Source organism: Hyperoodon ampullatus, assembly GCF_949752795.1.
Source record: "Hyperoodon ampullatus genome assembly, chromosome: 7".
Lineage (NCBI taxonomy): Eukaryota > Metazoa > Chordata > Mammalia > Artiodactyla > Ziphiidae > Hyperoodon > Hyperoodon ampullatus.
In genome coordinates, this window is record NC_136920.1 from 27404556 (window position 1) to 27426930 (window position 22375).

Genomic DNA, 22375 nt, shown 5'->3' on the forward strand with positions numbered 1-22375 from the left:
AGAAGAGTAGTAGATTTTAAAACACAAGGAGTCGATTTTTAGAGAGTGGTGTGCCAGAAGACAAGTGAAAACGCATTTTAAGAAGGTGAGAATGTGAGAAATGAAAACACATGTTCACACAAAAACACGTACACAAATATTCATAGCAGCATTATTCACAATAGCCAAAAAGGTAGAAACAACCCAAACATCTACCAACTGATGAATGGATCAATAAAAAAGCTTATTCATACAGTGGAATATTATTTGGCAATAAAAGGAAATGAAGTACTGATCCATGATACAACATGTAAGAATCTTGATAACATTATACTAAGTGAAAGAAGCCAGTCACAAAAGATCACATGTTGTATGATTCCATTTAAATAAAATGTGTACATAGGCAAATCTACAGACAGATTCATGATGGCCAAGGGTTGCAGGGCAAGATTAAGTTGAGGGAATGGTGAGTGCTGCTAATGGGTACAAGGTTTTTTGGGGGGTGACAGAGATGTTCTAAAATTTATTGTGGTGTTGATTGCACAACGCTGTGCCTATACTAAAAACCACTGAATTATACACTTTAAATGGGTGAATTTTATGGTATGCGAATTCTATCTCAAAAAAAAGCTGTTTGTTTTTTCTTTTAAAAAGGTGCCAATGATCAAGTGTTCTAAACACTGCTAAGAGGCCAAGCAAGGTATGAGAATGGACCATGGGGCTTTGTGTGTGTGTGTGTGTGGTGTGTGGTAAAATATACATAAAATTTACCACTTTAGGGGCTTCCCTGGTGGTGCAGTGGTTGAGAGTCCGCCTGCCGATGCAGGGGACACGGGTTTGTGCCCCAGTCCGGGAAGATCCCACATGCCGCAGAGCGGCTGGGCCCATGAGCCATGGCCGCTGAGCCTGCGCATCCGGAGCCTGTGCTCCACAATGGGAGAGGCTGCGGTGGTGAGAGGCCCGCGTACCGCAAAAAAAAAAAAAAAAAAAAAAAAAAAAAAAAAAAAAAATTACCACTTTAACCATTTTTAAGTGTACAGCTCAGTGGCAAATACATTCATGCTGTTGTGCAACCATCACCACCATCCATCTCCAGAATATTTTCATCGTCCCAAATTGAAACTCTGCACCCATTAAACAAGAATTCCTCATTTCTCCCTTCCTCCCACCCCTGGCAACCACCATTCTACTTTCTGTCTTTGTGTATTTGACTATTCTAGGTACCTCATAGAAGTAGAATCATACCATAGTTGTCCTTCTGTGTCAGACTCATTTCACTTAGCATAATGTCTTCAAGGTTCATCCATGTTGTAGTGTGTGTCAGAATTTTCTTCCTTTTTAAGGCTTAATAATATTCCACTGTCTGGATATACATTTTGTTTATCTATTCATCCACTAATGGACCCTTAAGTTGTTTTCACCTTTTGGCCCTCGTGAATAATGCTACACATTGTACACATATCTCTTCAGGTGTCTGCTTCCACTCCTTTTGGGGATATAACCAGAAGTGGGATTGCTGGATGGAACCATTGGATTTTAGTGGCATGGAAGTCATTGGTGACCTTGGCAAGGGCAGTCTGCTTGTAGGTTCAAGAAAGGATAAAAGAGAGTGAAGATAGCAAGTAAAGGCAATTCTTATAAGATATTGGGGAGAAGAATAAAGGGGGCAAATAACAAGAGGGGGCTATGAGATCAAGAGAGGATTCGGGGAGACTTACAAGAGCAGGTCTGCATTCTGAGAAGAATGATGCAGAATTCCAGAGCGGGAAGAAGGGCATGGACCAGCGCACATACAGGGTGCTAACTTTCAATATGAACCAAACTCATCTGTGTCAACAGGAAGGAAAAAAGAGCCCTTGGATGTCAGTGCTGGCAAGATGGAGGACTTTGGTGGAGGAAAAGATAAGAAAGTTATCCTATCCTTGATGAACTAGGAGCAGAGGGAGTGGGAGAGTTTACTGAGGAAGGAAAGACAGATTTCCAGGCAGTGCTGAGGGCCCACTTGAGGTTGTGGTCAAATTTTTAAAAGCCCACTTTGTAGGGCTGTGTTTTGCTCCTGCCACAGTCATTTCCAGTGTAAGAAATGAATAAGTGAGAGGCCTAGTTTACCAAGGCTGGGTTCTGGAGTAATTACAAAATCTAAACAGGGGAAGTAAGGACAAGAAGAGGGCGATGACCAAGGGAAGTTGCTAGTAGTGTTGAAGAACTGATGAGAGGGGAGGCCTATGGGAAATTAGGTTAATGTCCAGATATGTTCACACACACACACACAATTGGCTCTGTGGGTACAGTACACTGCCTCACCCTTTGACTTGGGCTTAACCATGTGACTTGCTTTGGCCAATGAAATATTAGTGGGCATGATATGAACAAAGGCTTGAAAATGCACTTGTGCAATTTGAATTGCAATCCCGATTTCCTGAGAAAGGAAAAACAGGTTTCCTTTTCTTGCATTCTTGCACTTTTGCCGTTATTATGAGCTAGCCATCACCATGGGTCCTGTGTATCTTAATGTCACTTAAAAGTAATATCATTAGATAGTAACTCCCAGGAAGTAAAATCCAAATGGAAAAGTTAACTTCATCAGTATTTATATTTGAAAATTACAAAATAGGTCTCCAGAGTAGAACTGGGGACACTTCCATGCAGATTTTTACATATGGAAACATGTTAGATACATGTAATTTAACTCCCAGCTTATTTTTAGACTACAGAATAGAACAAAGCAGAAAATCAGCTCAAAAACACAGTGTTTATAACCAATATTTAAATAAATAACCTCCTTCCCATCATCAAAGTATATTAATTTTTATGACTTTAATAAAGAGATGTAACTATATAGTAAAGTTACTATATTGAAAGTATTCACCATTGGGTACAAATGGATAAATTTATTTTCCATGTCTACAAATATAACAGTTTCCAGGCACATTCAAACACAGGAGGAATTTAAGCAGGAGAGTTTTGACAGGAGAGTAAAGGAGTTTGAGCTAAAAGATTGAGAATTTGTGCCTACTAGTGTCTAATGGTTTCCTGACGCCCAAGGTGTGACTCCTAAGAGTAAGCACAAACTGGTTTTGAAGATCTGAGATGAAGGGAATAAGAATTTTCAAGGAAAACAAGTTTTCAATTAGCATTCAGAACTCATTTTTAAAGTGTTCCCCTTGATTTTCAAGCATGATAGGCAAATACGGGTTAAACAAATGAAAAAACTTGAGGTTCTGAGCCCTGTTTTAAAAATTCATAATCATAAAACTACAATGAATTCAGTAAAATTGCAGGATACAAAATTAATGTTCAGAAATCTGTCGCATTTCTATGCACTAACAACAAACTGTCAGAAAGAGAAATTAAGAAAACTATCCCATTTAAGTTGTATCAAAAAGAATAAAATACCTAGGAATAAATATAACTAAGGAGACAAAAAGCCTGTGCTTAGAAAACTATAAGACACTGGTGAAAGAAACTGAAGATAACACAAACAGGTGGAAAGATATACCATATTCATGGATTGGAAGAATTAATATTGTTAAAATGACCATACTACTCAAGGTAATCTATAGATTCAATGGAATCCCTATCAAAATACCAATGGCGTTCCTCACAGAACTAGGACAAATAATTCTAAAATTTGTGTGGAAACACTAAAGACCCCAAATAGCCAAAACAATCTTGAGAAAGAACAAAGCTGGAAGCACCATGGTCCCTGATTTCAAACTATATTATGAAGCTACAGTAATAAAAACAGTATGTCACAAAAAACAGACATATAGATCAATGGAACAGAATAGAAGCCCAGAAATGAACCCGCACCTATCCAGGTAGTTAATATACAACAAAGGAGGTAAGAACATACAATGGGGAAAACACAGCCTCTTCAATAAATGGTGTTGGGAAAATTGGACAGCTACATGCAAAAGAATCAAACTGGACTACTCTCTCACACCATGCATAAAAATAAATTCAAAATGGATTAAAGAGTTAAATGTAAGACCTAAAAGCATAAAACTTCTAGAAGAAAACAGGCAGTAAGCTCTTTGATATTGGTTTTGGTAATATTTTTTTGGATCTGTTTCCTCAGGCAAGGGAAACAAAAACAATAATAAATAAAATGAGACTACATCAAACTAAAAAGTTTTTGCAAAGCTAAGGAAACTATCGACAAAACAAAGAGGCCCTACTCCATGGGAGAAGATATTTGCAAATGATCTATCTGATAAGCAGTTAATATCCAAAATATACAAAGAACTTACATAGCTCAACGTCAAAAAAACAAACAACTTGATTTAAAAATGAGCAGAGGACCTGAATAGACATTTTTCCAAAGAAGACATACAGACGGCAATCAGGCACATGAAAAAATGCTCAACATCACTAATTATCAGGGAAATTCAAATCCAAACCACAATGAGATACACTTATCAGCATGGCTAATGTCAAAAAGACAACAAATAACAAGTGTTGGCAAGGATGTGGAGAAAAGGGAACCTTCGTGCAGTTGGTGGGAATGCAAATTGGTGCAGCCACTATGGAAAACAGTATGGAGATTCCTCAAAACTTTTTTAAAAGACTACCATATGATCCAGCAATTCCCCTCGTGTGTATTTATCTGAAGAAAACAAAAACACTAATTCAAAAAGATATATACAGCCCTATGTTAACTGCAGCATTATTTACAATAGCCAAGATATGGAAACAACCTGAGTGCCCATCCACAGACAAATGGATAAAAAGATGTGATAAATAATGGAATATTACTCAATCATAAAAAAGAATAACATCTTGCCATCTGCAACAGCACAGATGGACCTAGAGGGTATTATGCTAAGTGAAATAAGTCAGACAAAGAAAGACAAATTCTGCATGATTTCATTTACATGTGGCATCTAAAAACCAAAATGAACAATCATAACAAAGCTGCCAGAGGAGAGGGTGGTAGGGGGAGGAAAGAAATAGGTGAGGGAGATTAAGAGGTACAAACTTACAGTTGCAAAATAAATGAGTCATAGGTATGAAATGTACAGTGTGGGGAATACTGTCAATAACTATGTAATATTGTTGTATGGTATTATACATATCATAACCAGACTTATAGTGGTGATCATTTTTAAATGTACAGAAATACTGAACCACTATGTTGTGTAACAGGAACTAATATCGTGTTGCAGGTTATTTATACTTCATCAACAAACTAAGAAAAAGAGATCAGGGACTTCCCTGGTGGCACAGTGGATAAGAATCCACCTGCCAACGCAGGGGATCTGGAAAGATCCCACATGCTGCGGAGCACCTAAGCCCGTGCGCCACAGCTACTAAGCCTGCGCTCTAGAGCCTGTGAGCCACAACTACTGAGCCCGTGCGCCACAACTACTGAAGCCCATGCGCCTAGAGCCCATGCTCCACGACAAGAGAAGCCACGGCAATGAGGAGCCCGCACACAGCAACGAAGAGTAGTCCCCACTCGCCGCAACTAGAGAAAGCCCGCATGCAGCAACGAAGACCCAACGCAGCCAAAATAAATAAATTAATTAATTTTTTTAAAAAAAGAAAAAGAGATCAGATTTGTGGTTACTATCAGGTGTGGGTAGGGGAGAGGGGAACTGGAGAAAGGCAGTCAAAAGGTACAAACTTCTAGTTATAAGATAAATAAGTACTAGAGATGTCATGTACAATAAATATCATTAATGCTACTGTGTGTTACATATGAAAATTGTTAAGAGAGTAAATCCTAAGAGTTCTCATCACATGAAAAAAAATTTTTTTCTAGTTCTTTAATGTCATACAGTATCTATATGAGATGATTAATGTTAACTAAACTTATTTTTTTTTTTTGGCCGCAACACGCAGCTTGCGGAATCTTAGCTCCCCAACCAGGGATTGAACGTGGGCCCCTGGCAGTGAGAGGACTGGGTCCTAACCACTGGACCACCAGGGCATTCCCATTAACTAAACTTTTTGTGATAATCATTTCATGATGTATGTGAGTCAAATTTATACAGTGCTGTATGCCAATTATATATCAATAAAACTGGGAAGAAAAAAAGGAAAAAAATTTTTTTTAATTAAAACTCATAATTAGATAAAGAAGTGAGCTAATGAACAAGAGATCTAAGCAATTTTCAAAGCTGGGAAATTTGCTGTTTTCCCAATAGAATAAAGTTCTGGTCCCCTGTATCTCAGAGGCAATGTCTAAAGGCTATTGTTTTAAACAAATAACATACTACCCTTGTGAGGATGATATTTTCAATTATAAGGGTAAGTATCTGATAACAGATGACACTCAGATTCAGCGTCTTGAGACATTCCAAGTTATATATGTAGGCTAAAGAAACCAAATACCATCTTCTATTTTTATTTACAGATTATTTTATTGTAAAAGGATAAGCAATTACAGATCAGCCTGTTGCAAAATCAATACTATATTAGTATAAATGTAATTCCAAGTTGTAAAAAATCTGATCAATTCCAAGCAGGAATAAACATTAAGCCATGATGGTACTGAAGTTATTTTCAAAAGACACCAAATTGTGCTTCCTATAAAGAACTTAGAAAAATTTAAATTTCTGAGTGGATTATCTTTATCTTTTCTTCTTATATAATTACAGCCATATTTTTATATAGCAGGCCATGAGATGATATGTAAACATATTAATTTCACCAAGATTTTTTCTTATCAAATACAATCATATTTCTGCTAGAAACTTTCATTCTAGTCATTTTAAGTAAATAATCAGCTGTCAAAAGCAAATACACGTTTCTTTCAAATGATTGTTAAGCTCTAACATTCATTTACCCCTAGGAAAACAGCATTAAAAGCCATTATTACATTATTTGCTATAGAAACCTGCAATTATCATTTTACAGACATAAACTTGCATTTGCACGTCTAGCGCAGGAGAATCTTCCATCCAGCGATGAGTGGGCATGTGTGTCAACATTATGCTTTGCTTCATAGGCGGACGGACAACCATCACAGATTGGCTTTCTCCCTTGCAGCCAAGTGAGACCCGGGATTTACATAGGTGTGAATTGCGCTCTGTTTCGAAAGACCAAGACCAGCAGGTTACTTAACTCACTTGGGCAGCAACTCAGTATCTATTTTAGCTTTAATCTGTGCTCAAATGAAAATAAGCATTCAGAATTTGTTCACCTTAGACTGTCTTATACTGCCCAAGGCTAAAACGAGGAGCATGTGCTTTCCAGGTGAGTTCTTATATCTCAAATGAGATTCTGAACAGCTGCTTAAGAAACGGAATAGCTGTCCCTGAGGAGAAACATCATAAAAGGAAACCCAACTATGCCTATCCACAACACACCCCCTCTGCCACAGCCAGGATGCTCTGGGCTCACCTTAGGTTTCTCAGCATTGTATTTGTCCAAAAGAGCCTGGATGCGGGTCCCATAGTCAGGATGGACATCACTAAAGTTCTTAACCTGTAACCAAGTGAAAATAATGTAAACATTAGCCTAGCCCTCACTACACCAGTCCCCAGAGTCTGCCTCACAGGGTCGACTCCAGAGGGGAGGACGGACGCTTCCACAGGAGGCAGAACCACACAGCATTTACCAACACGGAGGAAGGCTTGCGTCCTGGACATATACTGGCTGAGCAACCTTGCCTAAGTCACTCATCTGAGCTTCAGTACCCACTCCTCATGAAATCAGTGAGATAACTAAATCTACCTCATACAGTTCATATCCACTCCCCAGAAAAATAAGTGGGATGATTAAATCTACCTCGTAGAGTACCGTGAGAAAAACGCGTTATGAGGTGAGCTACATTTACAGCAGGTAAAGAGCTGACCTCGGAGGAACACAAAAAGTTACAGCGATTTGCATTAAGAAACAGGCCCAGACACTCACTGCCTGAATTTAAAGTGAGATGTACAAACACTGGCCCCTGCTGGGCAACTAAGCATACTTCAAGCAGGAATTCCTGACCTTGGGCTGATCCTGAGGTGGAGCATCAAGAACCCACAGGGGGCCTTGCAGCTTCAGCATATGTGAGAGGAGAAGGCCAAGGGTTCAAGCCCAGTTCTCTACTTACAAACGGTCTTATTCATTCTTATCAGTGAGATGAGAAAATACCCGCCCCACCTATCTCACAGAGCGACTGTCAGGCTCTCTGCCCCAGACAGCAAGAACTACTAGCACCCAGGGACTTAAAGGGTTATCTTTCATACACGCCCTGGTGAAACACAGTTATAGAACCTTGCCTGCAGATAGAGCACCCAGCCTGCTGGTACATATCTCCAGGCCTTAGAACACATCCCAGACAGCTGCCCCTATGAACAGAGAAGCAGCAACCAAGAGACAAAGAAATAGCCAGGGTTCCTAAATTTACAAGAGGCTAACCCCTGTGGCAGGCCAGGAGAGCACAGCGGAGCACACAGCACAACGAGCTACTATCAGAAATACCCTGGTGCCTCAGCTCAAAAGTTCAGCCTGAGTCTTTGGAAGTAGCTCAGTTCTGACCCCAGAAAACGTGCAAGTTTCTAGTTGCTTCCGAAGGAGGGTCAGACATCATAACATCAAGTAGTCAGGCTGACTTCAAATCACAAAAATGTAATCTGTGTTTCTTATCACCTAAAGTCTAAGCAAAATTGTGTCAGGGCCCACATTTTGACATTGGACATTACTCTCTTACACAGAACTTGGCTGCAGTCAGATTGAACAGCATAGGAGACCATTCACCCTAAACTCAACTAAATTATTATACACTGGACAAAGAGCTAAGGATCAATGGATATGGCATATACACTGGAGGTAAAACACAGAGAGAAAAGAATCAGAGGTTGATTGGGGATTCATACTAGTTTTTTTAAGTCTGCTTAGCTCAAGTAAAATAGAAATGACACTTCCATGGAAGGGTTTTCTCACACAGCTGCACTCTCTTCTCCTGCCAGCAGGTGTCACCCTTCGGCTTGCAAAGTATCACTCACCGCTTTCTTCTGGATAAAAAGTTGTGCATCTTTCAGATGGCCCGCTATGTTCTCACACAGGCGTTTCCTCTGCTCCTCATTCAGTACATTCAAATAGAAAGCCCGCACCTGCTCATTGAAAATAGAGTGCAGGGAATCAAATAACCACTTTATCACCAACAAAACTCACCCAAACACCACTTTTGAAATGAAGATGCAAGATTTCTCATTGGTATAAGAATGAAAAAAGGTTTTAGAATTTAAAAATAATTTAAAATTATAGTTGAAACTGTCATGTGTTGAGTTCCTCACTTTTTATTTTATTTTAAGCAAAACAGGAAGATAATAGCTCATAACTTCTTTTTAATAATGTCCTTTGTAGTCACTACTTATAAATCTCTTGTAAATAGAAGGCAGCGTTGCCTACAATTAAAAATGCCACCACACCTTAATACTGACAAGTGCAGAATGTGCAAACTGTCGTTAAATGTAAGCTTAACGCGATACAACCTTTGTTCAATTCACTCAGGACCAAAGAGGAGGAAAACACCCTAATTTATTAATTAGGTCTTTAGTTATTCAGAAGCCAAGATTTCTTGGAGAAGACAGATGTTAATAGTGACATTTTGCTTCAATTATTGGGTTTAACCTCTAAAATGACTATCAAGAAGTTAAAATAAAAAGTAAGAGCTTAGTATTAAGTATATGAGTCCTAACAGCCTCTGCTCATTTCTGAAACTAACCATTTCTAAGTTATGGCTATGATTCTATTCTACATTTCTTTCATTCATTCATTGAGCAAATACTTATTTCTCATGTACCTATAACACACCAGGCACTACTCTATGTACTGTTCTACTAATGTTTATAAAGTCCAAAAATATCCAATTATCCAAAGTAGCAAATTCATAAAATATCAAATATTCATAATTTTTCTGTTATCAAATATCAGAATATAATAATATTTCTTAAAATCTGAGCAAAGTCTAAATATAAGGGACTTCCCTGGTGGCACAGTGGTTAAGAATCCGCCTGCCAAGGCAGGGGACAGGGGTTCAAGCCCTGGTCCAGGAAGATCCCACATGCTGCAGAGCAACTAAGCCCGTGCGCCACAACTACTGAGCCTGCGCTCTAGAGCCCGCAAGCCACAACTACTGAAGCCCGTGCACCTAGAGCCCGTGCTCTGCAACAAGAGAAGCCACTGCAATGAGAAGTCTGCGCACCGCAGCGAAGAGTGGCCCCCGCTCGCCGCAACTAGAGAAATGAGACGGGGTCTTCTCATTGTGGTGGCTTCTCTCATTGCAGAGCACAGGCTCTAGGTGCTTTACCCACTCCAACACTTTTACCACAGACCTTTAAGAGCAGGACCAAATTCCTCTAAAAGGAAAAGTGACATTTTTACTAGCCTATACAAAGTTAGAGAATGATTCTTTTCTTTTTAAGTGTAACATGCCTACAGTAAGGGTACTAAACATAAGTGTGAAGTTCAGTGATTTTTCAGGGGACACAAATGTATCACAACCACCCAGATCAAGAGAGAACATCACTCACACCCCAGAAATCCCCCTACCATACCCCCCCGGCCAGTCATTATCCCCTTTCTCCAACTGCTTCCCCAAGGGCAAATTTTTTTGACTTCCAATATTATAAACGTTTTTCTACTTCTCTTTCAAATGTACACAAATGGAATCATACAGTCTATATTCTTGTTCTTTTGCTCAGTGTCATGTTTTTAAGGTTCATCTATGGTAATGTTTGTTGGAATACTTCTTTAATTTTCATTGCTGTACACTGTGGGAATATACTACGGTTTATTTATCCAAGCTTTTGTTGATGAACATTGGGTAATATGAATAAACAGTGTTGTACATGTCTTCTGCTGCTCATATGTACACATTTCTATTAAGAATCTATGTAAGAGTGTACTTACTAGGTCAAAAGACATGTACATGTTTAGCTTTAGTGGATATTGACAAACAGTTCTCCAAAACACCTGAACCAATCTTCACTCAGGTAAGAGTTAGTGTTGTTTCTCATTCTCGCAATACTTGGTACACAGTCTTTTTCAGTCTAGTCATTCTGGTGTGTATGTAGTCGTATCTCTTTTTAGTTTTATTTTGCATATCCCCGATGACTAGTGAGATAAACTACTTTCTGTGTGTTTTTCAGTCATTTGAATATTTTCTTTTGTGAAGTGCCTGTTCAAGCCTTTTGCCCATTTTTCTATTCATTTGTCTGTCATTTTCTTATTGCTCTGCAGGAGTTCTTTACATGTACTGTATATGAGTTGTTTGTTAGTTAGAGGAACTGCAAATATATTTTCCCACTCTGTGGTTTGCCTTCTCAATCTCTAATTGGTTTCTCATAACGAAGAGACGTTCTTTTGTTCTCTCTTCATGACTGAGTCTTGATAACATACACTGCTCTATCCACCAATTCAGTAATCCTCTCTTTGGCCATGTTTAATCTCCTTTTAAACTCATTTACTAAATGCTTAATTTTAGTTGCTGCATTTTCTAGTTCAGTATGTCTATTCAATTCTTTTTCTTTTTAATTTAATTTAATTTTATTTTATTGGCCGCATTGCACAGCATGCAGGATCTTAGTTCCCCAACCAGGGATGCAACCTGTGCCCCCTGAGTGGAGGCATAAAGTCTTAACCACTGGACTGCCAGGGAAGTCCCCTCCATTCTTTTTTTACAGATTCAAGTTCTCTTATTAAATTCTTCATGTTGTCAACTGTTTTCCGTTTTCCTGAACATATTATTTGCAGTTATTTTAAAACCTATATCTGACAATTCCACTATCTGGATCTTCAGTAGGTTTGTTTCTATTACCAGTTGTTTTTTTTTATCCCCCTCTGGCTTTTCAGATATAAGGTCTTATGAGTTGGGTATGCCTGATAATTTATTACTGAATGCTGGGCATTTGCATATGAAAAAATACAGAGATAATGTGAGGCTCTATTTTCCTCCAAAGCCTTATGTTTGCTTCTGGAAGATAGGATAGAGGGAGATCACCTTAATCCAGTCTGAGATTGAACTGGTATAAAACTGAGTCTCATTTTTTGTAAAGGCAAGTTGATTTCAGGTTTGTCCTTATTTCTAGGATGGCCCTTCAGGGATCCAACTGAGTGCCTGGGATGTTAACTAGAGGCCCTCTTCCTTAGCAGGCCCTGAACTCCAATTTTTATTCCCTCCAGACCCATGAAAACACTGTAAACTCTGCTCAGAATGTTGGCCAATACTTACAAAGTAATAAATGCCTCATAAGAAAAGAAGAACAAATATCAAGCTTATATCTCTGTACTTCTTTTCTCTTCAAAATCTTGGCCCCTCAAATTCTTGCTGCTTTTATAGCTCTCCACAGCCTTTTTGTATTTTATCTAGCTTTCCAATGTTCTCCATGAGAGGATAGGTCTGATACAAGCTTGTCTGTCATAAGCCAGAAGCATAAGTCCAAGTGGATCATTTTTAAGAGTATAAACCTGGATCTTCCTATTTATATTCCATGTGACTCTTACAGTTACATGATTATGCTATGAAGCTATAAACAGTATCATGACTGCTTAAAAACTTGAGTTCTATATAGTGATAAGAAAATCTCTCAAAATAAGAACGATCATATAGTAAATTTTAATGTGTGAGCAACAGCCTCATTATCTAAATTAATTTCTACAGAGGTTGTATTAGCTAGTTTAACACTGGAATATACTTCAGGTAGGTAAAATTTTATGAGAAGCAGGAATTGTATTGTAATATATTGATACTTGGTAACCTACATCACCAAGAGTAAGGCAGTTACTATAAAAGGCTTTCAGGAGACACTTAATTTCATCTAAATATGGTTTATAAGGTACAATAAAGTAATTTCTTTTTTATATACATGTATACACATAAGTGCCTTTCAAATAATGGTATCTTCGCAGCGAATTAAATTATGTATTTAAGTATATTTTACTGGGAACACACATTTACAAACTGAAAATCTAGAATAGGTCCCATTCTAATTTAAATATTGTTTAACACCAACTACCCAAGCAGAGATCTAAGACAACTATACTTTTTAACTTTATCCTTTTCTTACGTGTGGTATAAGTTGCACTGGGCACATTAATGAGGTGGCTGCTCTTCAGAGTCAAAGGGCCTCTTCCATGGCATCTACTAAAAGAACAGCCCCCAGGCAGCCATAGGTGATTAGAAAGAGGGTGGGCACTTGACCCCGGTCAGTTAACTAGAGGCTGGCCAAAGGCCAATGATGCAACCCATAGTGAAAACATTAGTCTATTCAATCCAATTTCCTCTCTCCCGAATCTGACTGTAGAAGTATTGAGAGAAGGAATAAAAAAGGACCAAAAAAAAAAAAAAGTAATACATGGAGAAATAAGCCATAAAGAAGAAGAGTTAGGCCATGGTCATAGCAAAACCACAGCAATGTTAAAACACAAGCTATAAGGCAAAGAGGAGAAAAATAGGGAAGGACATGGTAAGAACAAGTAATTGTATTGGAGAGCAACAGCAGACAGATGGAGAGTAGCCGAGTGCCATGAATGGGGTACCCTACAGTGGAAACACCCACACCTTTGCTACTGGGACTCCTAGTGCTATTTTGAATCCAGTTCTAGTCCCTTAAATCTGGACTGTCCTTCTCAGATTCTTAGATTCAGCTGTACTTAAGCTTTACTTGCCCATTTCTTAGATTTCCATGAGATCACTGCTTCCCTAATGGCTCCCACTTACATCCCGTCAATAAAATTTGGAGGAACTGAAATGAGTCTCCATACCTTGTACTAAAAGGGCATAGTAACACAACTCTTCAACTCCATTTAATACATGTGCTGATTTATGAATAGAGATGTTGCCCTGAATTCAATTTAAGACATATTAGACACTTTAAAAGGGGGAATATATGCAGACACTGACAAGGAGAATAACCAAGCAACTCACACAGCAGACAAAGGATCCATTACCTGAGTGACGTTATCATCGTTGGCACTGTTGAAGCGCTGCACATCCCCAGAACAGTGGGTCTGATGTTCCAGGGCAGAAGACTGCTGCTCCGGAGCACCAAAGCTGTTGGGGTAATAATTTGGAGCTCCACCTTTAACAGAAAACCACACAGATTCACTTGGGGAGATGAAAAATGAAGGAAGTCTACAAACAGTCAACAAAATAAGAAATAAATTCAAGTGACAATTATATTTATACATACGTGTATACACACACATATACAGGCCATGCACGTATGATTTTTAACACCCCATATTTAGCTACAGGCAGTACTTGGATTGTTAGAGAATATGCCATCCGCCAAACGCTTGCGTGGCTGTCCCACTCTGCGTCTTAATGAAGAGATTTCAAATTCCCTTTGAACACTTCAGACGGCCTCATCTCTACGATCTCCTGATGCCTTCCGGTACGAATATATTTATATGAGCTTGGTTTGGCCCCCATAGAAGAAGAGACTTAAAGACATATTTCAGATTGGAGGGTTTCTTTGGGGCTTGGGCTCAGTTCAAAAACAGAATCACAGAATTCTTGGGAGCGACTCCAAGTTCTAGCTCTGCTCCAGCTCTGCTCCTTCAATCGCCAGACAGATGAACGGAGCCCTGAGATGTTCTGTTCACTGAGTGCCGCAGGGTGATGGATGGTCAGTGGTGGATCCAGGATCTGGGATTTTTGTCCTCTCCATTCCAGCGCATACTACACTCCTATCACAGGATTCTACTTCACTATGTATTTCTTAATGGTGTTTTAAGATTCTCGGGATATCTATCCTTCCTATTGACCAAGACTTTATTCAGTTCTAGTTTCACTTTCACTTCTCTCTACAGATACATTTTTAACATATTTTTCTAAAATTTGATATTTCTAGTATGTCAGCACTCATTCATCTGGACTTAGGAAAAATAATGAGAAATGCAACCAAAACATTTATTAAGATTTCTGGAATAAGTTATGAGGCTTTTTTTTCCTTTTGGCATGTTCATCTTCCCAACTATACTCTGCTTCGGCTGATGTTAGCAGAAGCTTACATTATCTGAGTACGTGCTGCCTAACAGAAAGGATGGCCTGGAAGCACAGTAAGTGGTTTGAACAAACCAGTCGGGATTAGAATTTTACCCAGCTCACTGCCAGAACAGATTATTCTAGGTGGATAAGCAGGAGATGCCAGTACATCACATTGACGAAGGAGCCAAATGCATGTAGGAAGAGAGGGGGCACCCTACTACCATGGAGCCCAGTTATCCACCTAAGAAATTCGTTCCAGCTCAGCCACGTCCATGCGAAAAGCAAAGTGCTCCAATAACGAGCCATCACAGTGGTTTTCTGCACTAAGAATTAGCTCTTTGAAATATGCCAATTGAGTAATTCTAAAATTTGATTTCCAAATTATCTCTACCTTTACTCAAAGTCACAGCTGTCTTCAAGTCATTGACTACTGGGAACAATTAAGCTCTTTCATCAAACTACAAGGGCATAGCCCAAATGGTCTACTTTTAAAATTAGGCAAAAGGTGTGTCAAAGTAGTTTTTTTTATACATATGCCACTATAATAGTAAACAAGAATGGTAAACACAAAGCATTTTCTTATTAATGACGTTCCAAAATATATATGAACTGCTCTGATACAGCCAGTCTCAATAATGAAAGGACTGAAGGAGATTAATGAAAAAAAATCACTTTAGAATAAAAACGCAGAAGACAGACACAGAAGTATCAGTAACTTTGGGCAATAACACACTCCATACCTTTGTAAACCTCAAAGAGCAGAAATATGGCAACAACACAATACAATCATTCAGTGAGCATGTAAACTTGTTAAATACTTGGGAAAGGCTTAATGATAATAGTAACAAAATGCAAGGCACAAAACTATATATACAAACTAATCTTAAATGTATAACAAGTATTCACAGAAAAGACTGGAAAGAAATACAGCAAAATGCAACAGTTCTGGCCTTAGTATATTGTGACTATATATGGGTTTTTCTTCTTTTTTCTCTTCTTTCCCTTATATTTTCCAAATTTCCTTTAAGGTACATGTATTATTTTTAGCATAGAAAAATAAACTTTGCTTGAATATAGACATCTATGGCTATAAATATAAATCATCAGTAAAATTTCTGAAGGGATCATGTGTCCTTCAGACACACGTAGTATAGCATGTGTATGGCAACTCTTGGCTTTTGCATTTCCAAGAGGCTAAGTCCTGGTGGCTTAAGAGTGATTTCAGGGGGCTTCCCTGGTGGCGCAGTGGTTGAGAGTCCGCCTGCCGATGCAGGTGACATGGGTTTGTGCCCCAGTCCAGGAAGATCCCACATGCCGCGGAGCGGCTGGGCCCGTGAGCCATGGCCACTGAGCCTGCGCGTCCGGAGCCTGTGCTCCGCAACGGGAGAGGCCACAATAGTGAGAAGCCCGTGTACCGCAAAAAAAAACCCCAAAAAACAAAACAAAACAAAAAGAGTGATTTCAGGAATCGTCCACTTTGTGAAGAGTCTTTAAAACCTGCTCCCTAAGTTGGATGATACCCTACAACAGCCAGTGTAGAAAAGCCTTTCTCCCTGCCTTTCATAGTCAGATGGACAGCAAGTAAAATCTGAGGAGGGAACTCTCCATAAAACATATAAAATAGATGAAAGTATGGAGAATCCTCAGGCAGTTTAAACCTTCATTGCTGGGCAACAAATAGGAGGTTCGCAGGAGTAGCTGTGGGGCCTCCACAGAGCAGCAGGTGCCTGGGGCAGCCTGACGACCCCTGGGCTGGCGGGGCCTCCTGCGCCCTGCCCAGCAGTGCCCTCCACACCCGCGGGGTGAGCCAAGGTCCCAGGCCTACCCTGATTGTCCAGCACGCACATGGGGCCGTCACGTTGGTAGCTGGCCACTCGAGCTCGGAAGGGACAGTTCACAGGTATCTGAAGATAGTTGGGTCCCAGGCGGTGGCGGTGAGTGTCGGGGTAGGCAAAAAGGCGGCCCTGCAGTTACAAATGAAACAGACTTGGACGGTGTGCAGTAACATACGAAAGAGGAGTGGCCCGTGAACTTCACTGTAAAGTTTCAAGCACAAAGCATCACAAAGCCCTGCCTGTCCCCCCAGTAAAGAGCAAAGTCTCTTCTCTCTCATGAAATGAGTTCTCCCTAACTGAACGGCCCGTGCTCTTCCACCCCTTGGGGCCAAACAGCCACAAATCTTCACATCTGTTCTAGGTCATAACTCCTTTTTTCCTCAAGTAACAAGTTAGTGCTCAGACTTGAATTATTTCCTATTCCCAAGGACACATTACATTGTGAAATAAGTTTGCTAAAACCCAACTAACTGGAATCATGAACTAATTCCACTCCTCCCCACTCTCTCACTCTAGGGGAGGGGTCAACCATTTGCTCTTAACAAAAAGAAGATTTCTACAAAACTAACCATACGGGAAATTATTCCAAAAAAGCACCTCCCATGTTGCATTCTGGTTTATGTCAGATACACTTTGAGCTCTGAGACTTCCTAGGCATAAACAAAATACTACACAAAGAAAGCCACAGTGCAAAACGATGGCCCTACATTGCCACAGGTCCTCAATCAAAGATTAAATTACATATTTACCAAGGCAGGAGGTTTTGCCTCACACATATTTACCAAGGCAGGAGGTTTTGTAATTTCTTTCAGTTAGTGTTGAAACAAAAAGCTTTATGATTAACTCCGCGTCAATCTTAGTATACAATTATTTAAATATTCCCATTAGTCAAAGCTCTACTACATAAGCAGAGAAAGTAGTAGTAGTTTTATTTCATTGCCTTCATTATTGGCCTTGAATCCGAATGAATATTCTTATGTCCCTAATTCTATGGGCCAAAATACAAACCAAGTTGAACAGGACAACTGATGTGATTATTTTGTACCAAATCACTGAGGCCAACGTGCTCAATCCAGTCTCGCCATTCTGTCGATAACTTGCTCTGGGCTGAGCGACGCTGCCTCCCATAATCATTTCAGATATCCCCTAAGGTAACATTCAGATGACTGGTCATGCAGCCGTGCCCAAGACCACCTACACTTTGGAAGCTGGTTGCCTCCTTTTACCCAAAACAGACTAACTTGTGCTCTAACTTTACCAACAGGACAGAAGACACAGTTGAGCCAAGAGCAGCTCCTGGATATAGCCTCATCATGTAATTCTGGTCTTGTGTCACCTTAGGTTTATAAGGCATCACTACCCCACCTGCAGGTGGAGACCTTCAAAGCTAAGGCTTCGAAATGGCCATACCCTGACCCCAACTTGAATGGAGGCCTTACCCAAGGCCCTGTGCCCAAGCTCCTTGCTGGGCTGGGGTGAGAAAGCAGAGCAAAGCTCTCCCACTCAATCAGTCAGGCCAACTTCTCCTCTCCCAGTAAACTGCAGAGTGTGGGAATGAAGAACGGCTGCATCTGCATCACCAGGTACTTAGGGGACCGTCTCTGTGACTTGCGTTATACTACTGCCTGCTTCTCACCATGGTCTGGCTTATACTTTGGATCCCAAAGTTTTAAAAGTTAATATCTGACCTTGTTGAAAGGCAACTGAGAACACTGTTCGTTACTGTACAACTACTACCACCTGAACATGCATTAGTTCTCATCAGGGTAATTTCCAAGCCCTCCAAACCGGCTCTCCACTTCCAATCCCTCCTCCAATGACATCCTACGTATTCCGGACAAAAGACTCCTCCCAAGGTCCCATGCAGATTCTATTACATACCTACTCAAAAAATCTTGGACAATTCCTCACCGGTCACCAAATGGCTAAATAAGTACAACAGTCCTTCCCTACTGTATAGCCTCCTATTTTAGCAGCCAGGACAGTCTTATCAATAGATAGGTATTCAATTTATAGTAAACTAAAAACTAAGATAAACTTACTTTCTATAAAAGGTTCAAATGTTCCCAATGTCAAAGCAAAAAGTTATTATTTAAAAAACAAAGGAAACTTAGCTTGCCTCCATGGAGAGTGACACCTGAACTGGAATCAGACACTTACATAAGAAACAGTTGTCAGTCACTGTGGTCTGATCTAGGGTATAAACTTTAAACTTTGTGTCATGGTCAGTCCAAGAACATGAAAGATTGATTTACTCAATAATTATTAAGCCAGTTATTTTCCTATTAATTTCTGATCCAAGTAAGAGTTTTTCTCTCTTTATACTCCTGAAAAAGCATACTGGTGAGTGGTGAAAAAATACTGAATGCCTAGGAACATTACCAAAACAAATGGTTAAATTAACCCACTGCCTTTAATCAATGGAAACATAAATTGAGTTTGTAAAAATCATCTCTGGGTCTCTTTCTACATGTGGCAAAATTCAAGCATCACCATAGAAGAGGAAATGAATAAAGTTATGCTGACCAAGTGTTATAATCAATTAGTGATAGTCCTCCATCCCACTGATTACAGATTGAAAAAGAATATTTTACCCCACAAATACCTAAGGTATTTCTACTATAACTTCTTTTAAATTAAGAGCCTAAATGTCAAAGTCTTACCATATTGAGGGGCCTACAATGAAATTTCTTTTACACTGTAATGCTCATTTAAGGATGTTTCAGTCAGTCCCACAGGAACTAAGGACCCAGACAAAAGTTTAAGTGATGTTCTAGTTAATTCTTCATATAAAGGTCATGCCAAATTACACTCTGCACGCGCACACACTCCTGCCTCAGAACCTCTCAATCCACCAGGTTTACCTGAAGCATTTTGTCAGGGCTGGGCTCAATGCCAGGTGGCATGTTGCTTGGGTCAAAAGCCAACTGTTCAACCTCAGCAAAGTAATTAACTGGATTCCGGTTTAAGACCAGTTTACCAACTGGGATAAGAGGGTAGTCATTGTGAGGCCAAACCTAAAAATAATGGCATATTCACAATTACCAGACAACCAACAGAAGGAAATTAAAGTACCCATAAAAATATCAGCTTTCAAATACAATGAAGCCAATGACGATAAGTGAAAATAACATTTTTAAATCCAACAAAATGATAAGAACTTAAGGTGAGTGCACTGGTTAAAACTTTCACAACAGTAAACAGTAAACACTGAGTCTTTCCCTGGGCAAAAGTACATCAGCTCATCAAAATTTGTTCCCTGCTAATAACAATATATCAGGCCACCCAGATGAACTTAGTAAACTCATCAAACAGGAACTGGAAGGGAAATGCTGGTGAGCCCTCATGCACAGGCTAGGAAACCCTTAAGTGGTACCACTGTGTTTTGTATACAACTTACGAATGCTTGACCACAATTTTTTTTAATTAGTTGCAAAGACACTTAAAAAAGAAAACAGTTTAGTTGTTAACTGACTCACCTTGGTAATATCAAATGGATTAAATGGGAAAGTTTCTGCCTGTTTAAATGTCATGACCTGGATGTAAAAAGTCCAGGAGGGGTAGTTGCCTGTGGCAATGGCATTAAAAAGATCCCGGAGGCCATAGTCAGGATCTTCATGGGAAAGTCTTGCTGCATCTTCAACAGAAAGGTTTTTGATGCCCTGGTCAGTCTACAGAATGAAAGAAAGAAGCTCAAACTGAAACTTATTAGCAAAGTTATCAAATTTTAATCAATAATTCATTGAAGGATTATGAGTAACACTAACCAAAGACTGGATTTTCCTTCTAACAGTAATCCTACTGTTCAAATCTGATACAAGTATGAATTTATCAGTAAGAAATTCTACTTGGGGCTTCCCTGGTGGCACAGTGGTTGTGAGTCCGCCTGCCGATGCAGGGGACATGGGTTTGTGCCCCGGTCCGGGAAGATCCCACATGCTGCAGAGCGGCTGGGCCCGTGAGCCATGGCCGCTGAGCCTGCACGTCCGGAGCCTGTGCTCCGCAACGGGAGAGGCTACAACAGTGAGAGGCCTGCGTACTGCAAATTAAAAAAAAAAAAAAAGAAATTCTACTTGATTATCCTGATTCTTCTCAATGTCCAGGGAATCTGTCTACACATTTTATATTTAAAATTCGTCTTTCTTTCCCTTTATGTATTCTATATTATTTGAATTTTTAAAATTGTTGACACAGTTTATTTTCAATTTTTCACTCATAGAGAATGCTATATTACTGTCTTCAGACAAGCTAAAACAATTTTTGCTATAAAATATACATAACAAAATTTATCTTTTAACCATTTTAAAGTGTCCAATTCAGTGGATTTCTTTGAGGACATATCTTAAAATGGAATTGTTGGGTCATATGGTAATTCTATGTTTAAATTCTTGAGGAATTTCAAAACTGTTTTCCAGAGTGGCTATTATTTGAATTTTTATACTCATGCTATTTTCAGATCAGAAAAAAAAATTAAAATATAATTTTTTTTTTTTTTTTTTTTGTCTGTGTTGGGTCTTTGTTCCTGCATGCAGGCTTTCTCTAGTTGCGTCGAGCGGGAGCTACTCTTTGTTGCGGTGCGCAGGCTTCTCGTTGCGGTGGCTTCTCTTGTTGCGGAGCATAGGCTTTAGGTGCCCGGGCTTCAGTAGTTGTAGCATGCGGGCTCAGTAGTTGTGGCTCACAGGCTCTAGGGCTTGCGGGCTTCTGTAGCTGTGGCACGTGGGCTCAGTAGTTGTGGCGCACGGGCTTAGTTGCTCTGCGGCATGTGGGATCTTCCTGGACCAGGGATCGAACCCGTGTCCCCTGCACTGGCAGGCAGATTCTTAACCACTGCGCCACCAGGGAAGTCCAAAATATATTTTAAAAATAAGTAAATGATTAATGAAATTAAAGGACTTTCCCTTTTTTTTGCATGAAGTAATTTTTTAAATTCCCTGTTTTATAATAGCTCAAGTCAGTTACTGAGATTGTGCTGAGCTAGTATCCCTCCACCCCAACTGTCTTCCTTTTTTCTTTTTTTTAAGAAATCACAGAATCACAGTTTGTAGAGCTGAAAAGAACTTCAGTACAGCCGCTCTAAAGCAATTCTCTGAGTATGAGCTACCAAAATTAGTATTCTGACTTTCTAAACAAGCCATTAAGACCCAAAGAACTTAAGTCACTTTCACAAGTGCTCCTATTATCATCCCATCCCGCTCTTCAATAGAGTTCCCACCGGTGTCTTATTCTGAAAGATCCCCAACAAGTCAGGCACTATGGAAATATTTCTTTAGCAAGTCAACTCTGGAAGGCTGATCTATTTCTACCACAGAAATCCCAACTCTTTCTAGCCAGTGGGAAGGTTTAAACTCTTCTTACTATTAGATCTTCAGGATTAGAAAATGGAAGTCACCATCTGCAGATCACCCAGCTAATACGGTAAACTGTGCAATAATATTTCAATACCTTTCTGATTTTAACTGAATCCCCTGGGTTTAGAAAAGAATAATCTTAGGTCAGAATAATCCAGATTGATGAATCTATGTAGATCTCATGCTACCTCAGAGCCCTCTGCTGAACAGACCCATAAGCAATCCAATCTTTCCAGGACCACTGACAGCTGGGACTATTAGCCAATTTTACTGTGACAGAA

General features: G+C 39.6%; 1 protein-coding gene across 1 annotated transcript in view; it reads right to left on the bottom strand.

Moving 5' to 3' along the window:
* Positions 1–6389: 6389 nt before the first annotated feature.
* CAT (catalase) overlaps positions 6390–22375 on the bottom strand; it is a gene marked incomplete at its 5' end in the record, with an annotated part of 43589 nt that continues 27603 nt past the window's right edge. The window contains 7 exons of the mRNA XM_079709199.1: positions 6390–7015; positions 7330–7413; positions 8922–9029; positions 13870–14000; positions 16737–16875; positions 19611–19763; positions 20226–20417. Of these exons, the coding sequence (XP_079565325.1) occupies positions 6950–7015; positions 7330–7413; positions 8922–9029; positions 13870–14000; positions 16737–16875; positions 19611–19763; positions 20226–20417 (873 nt within the window). The 3' untranslated portion in view covers positions 6390–6949. The remainder of the gene's footprint in view (positions 7016–7329; positions 7414–8921; positions 9030–13869; positions 14001–16736; positions 16876–19610; positions 19764–20225; positions 20418–22375) is intronic.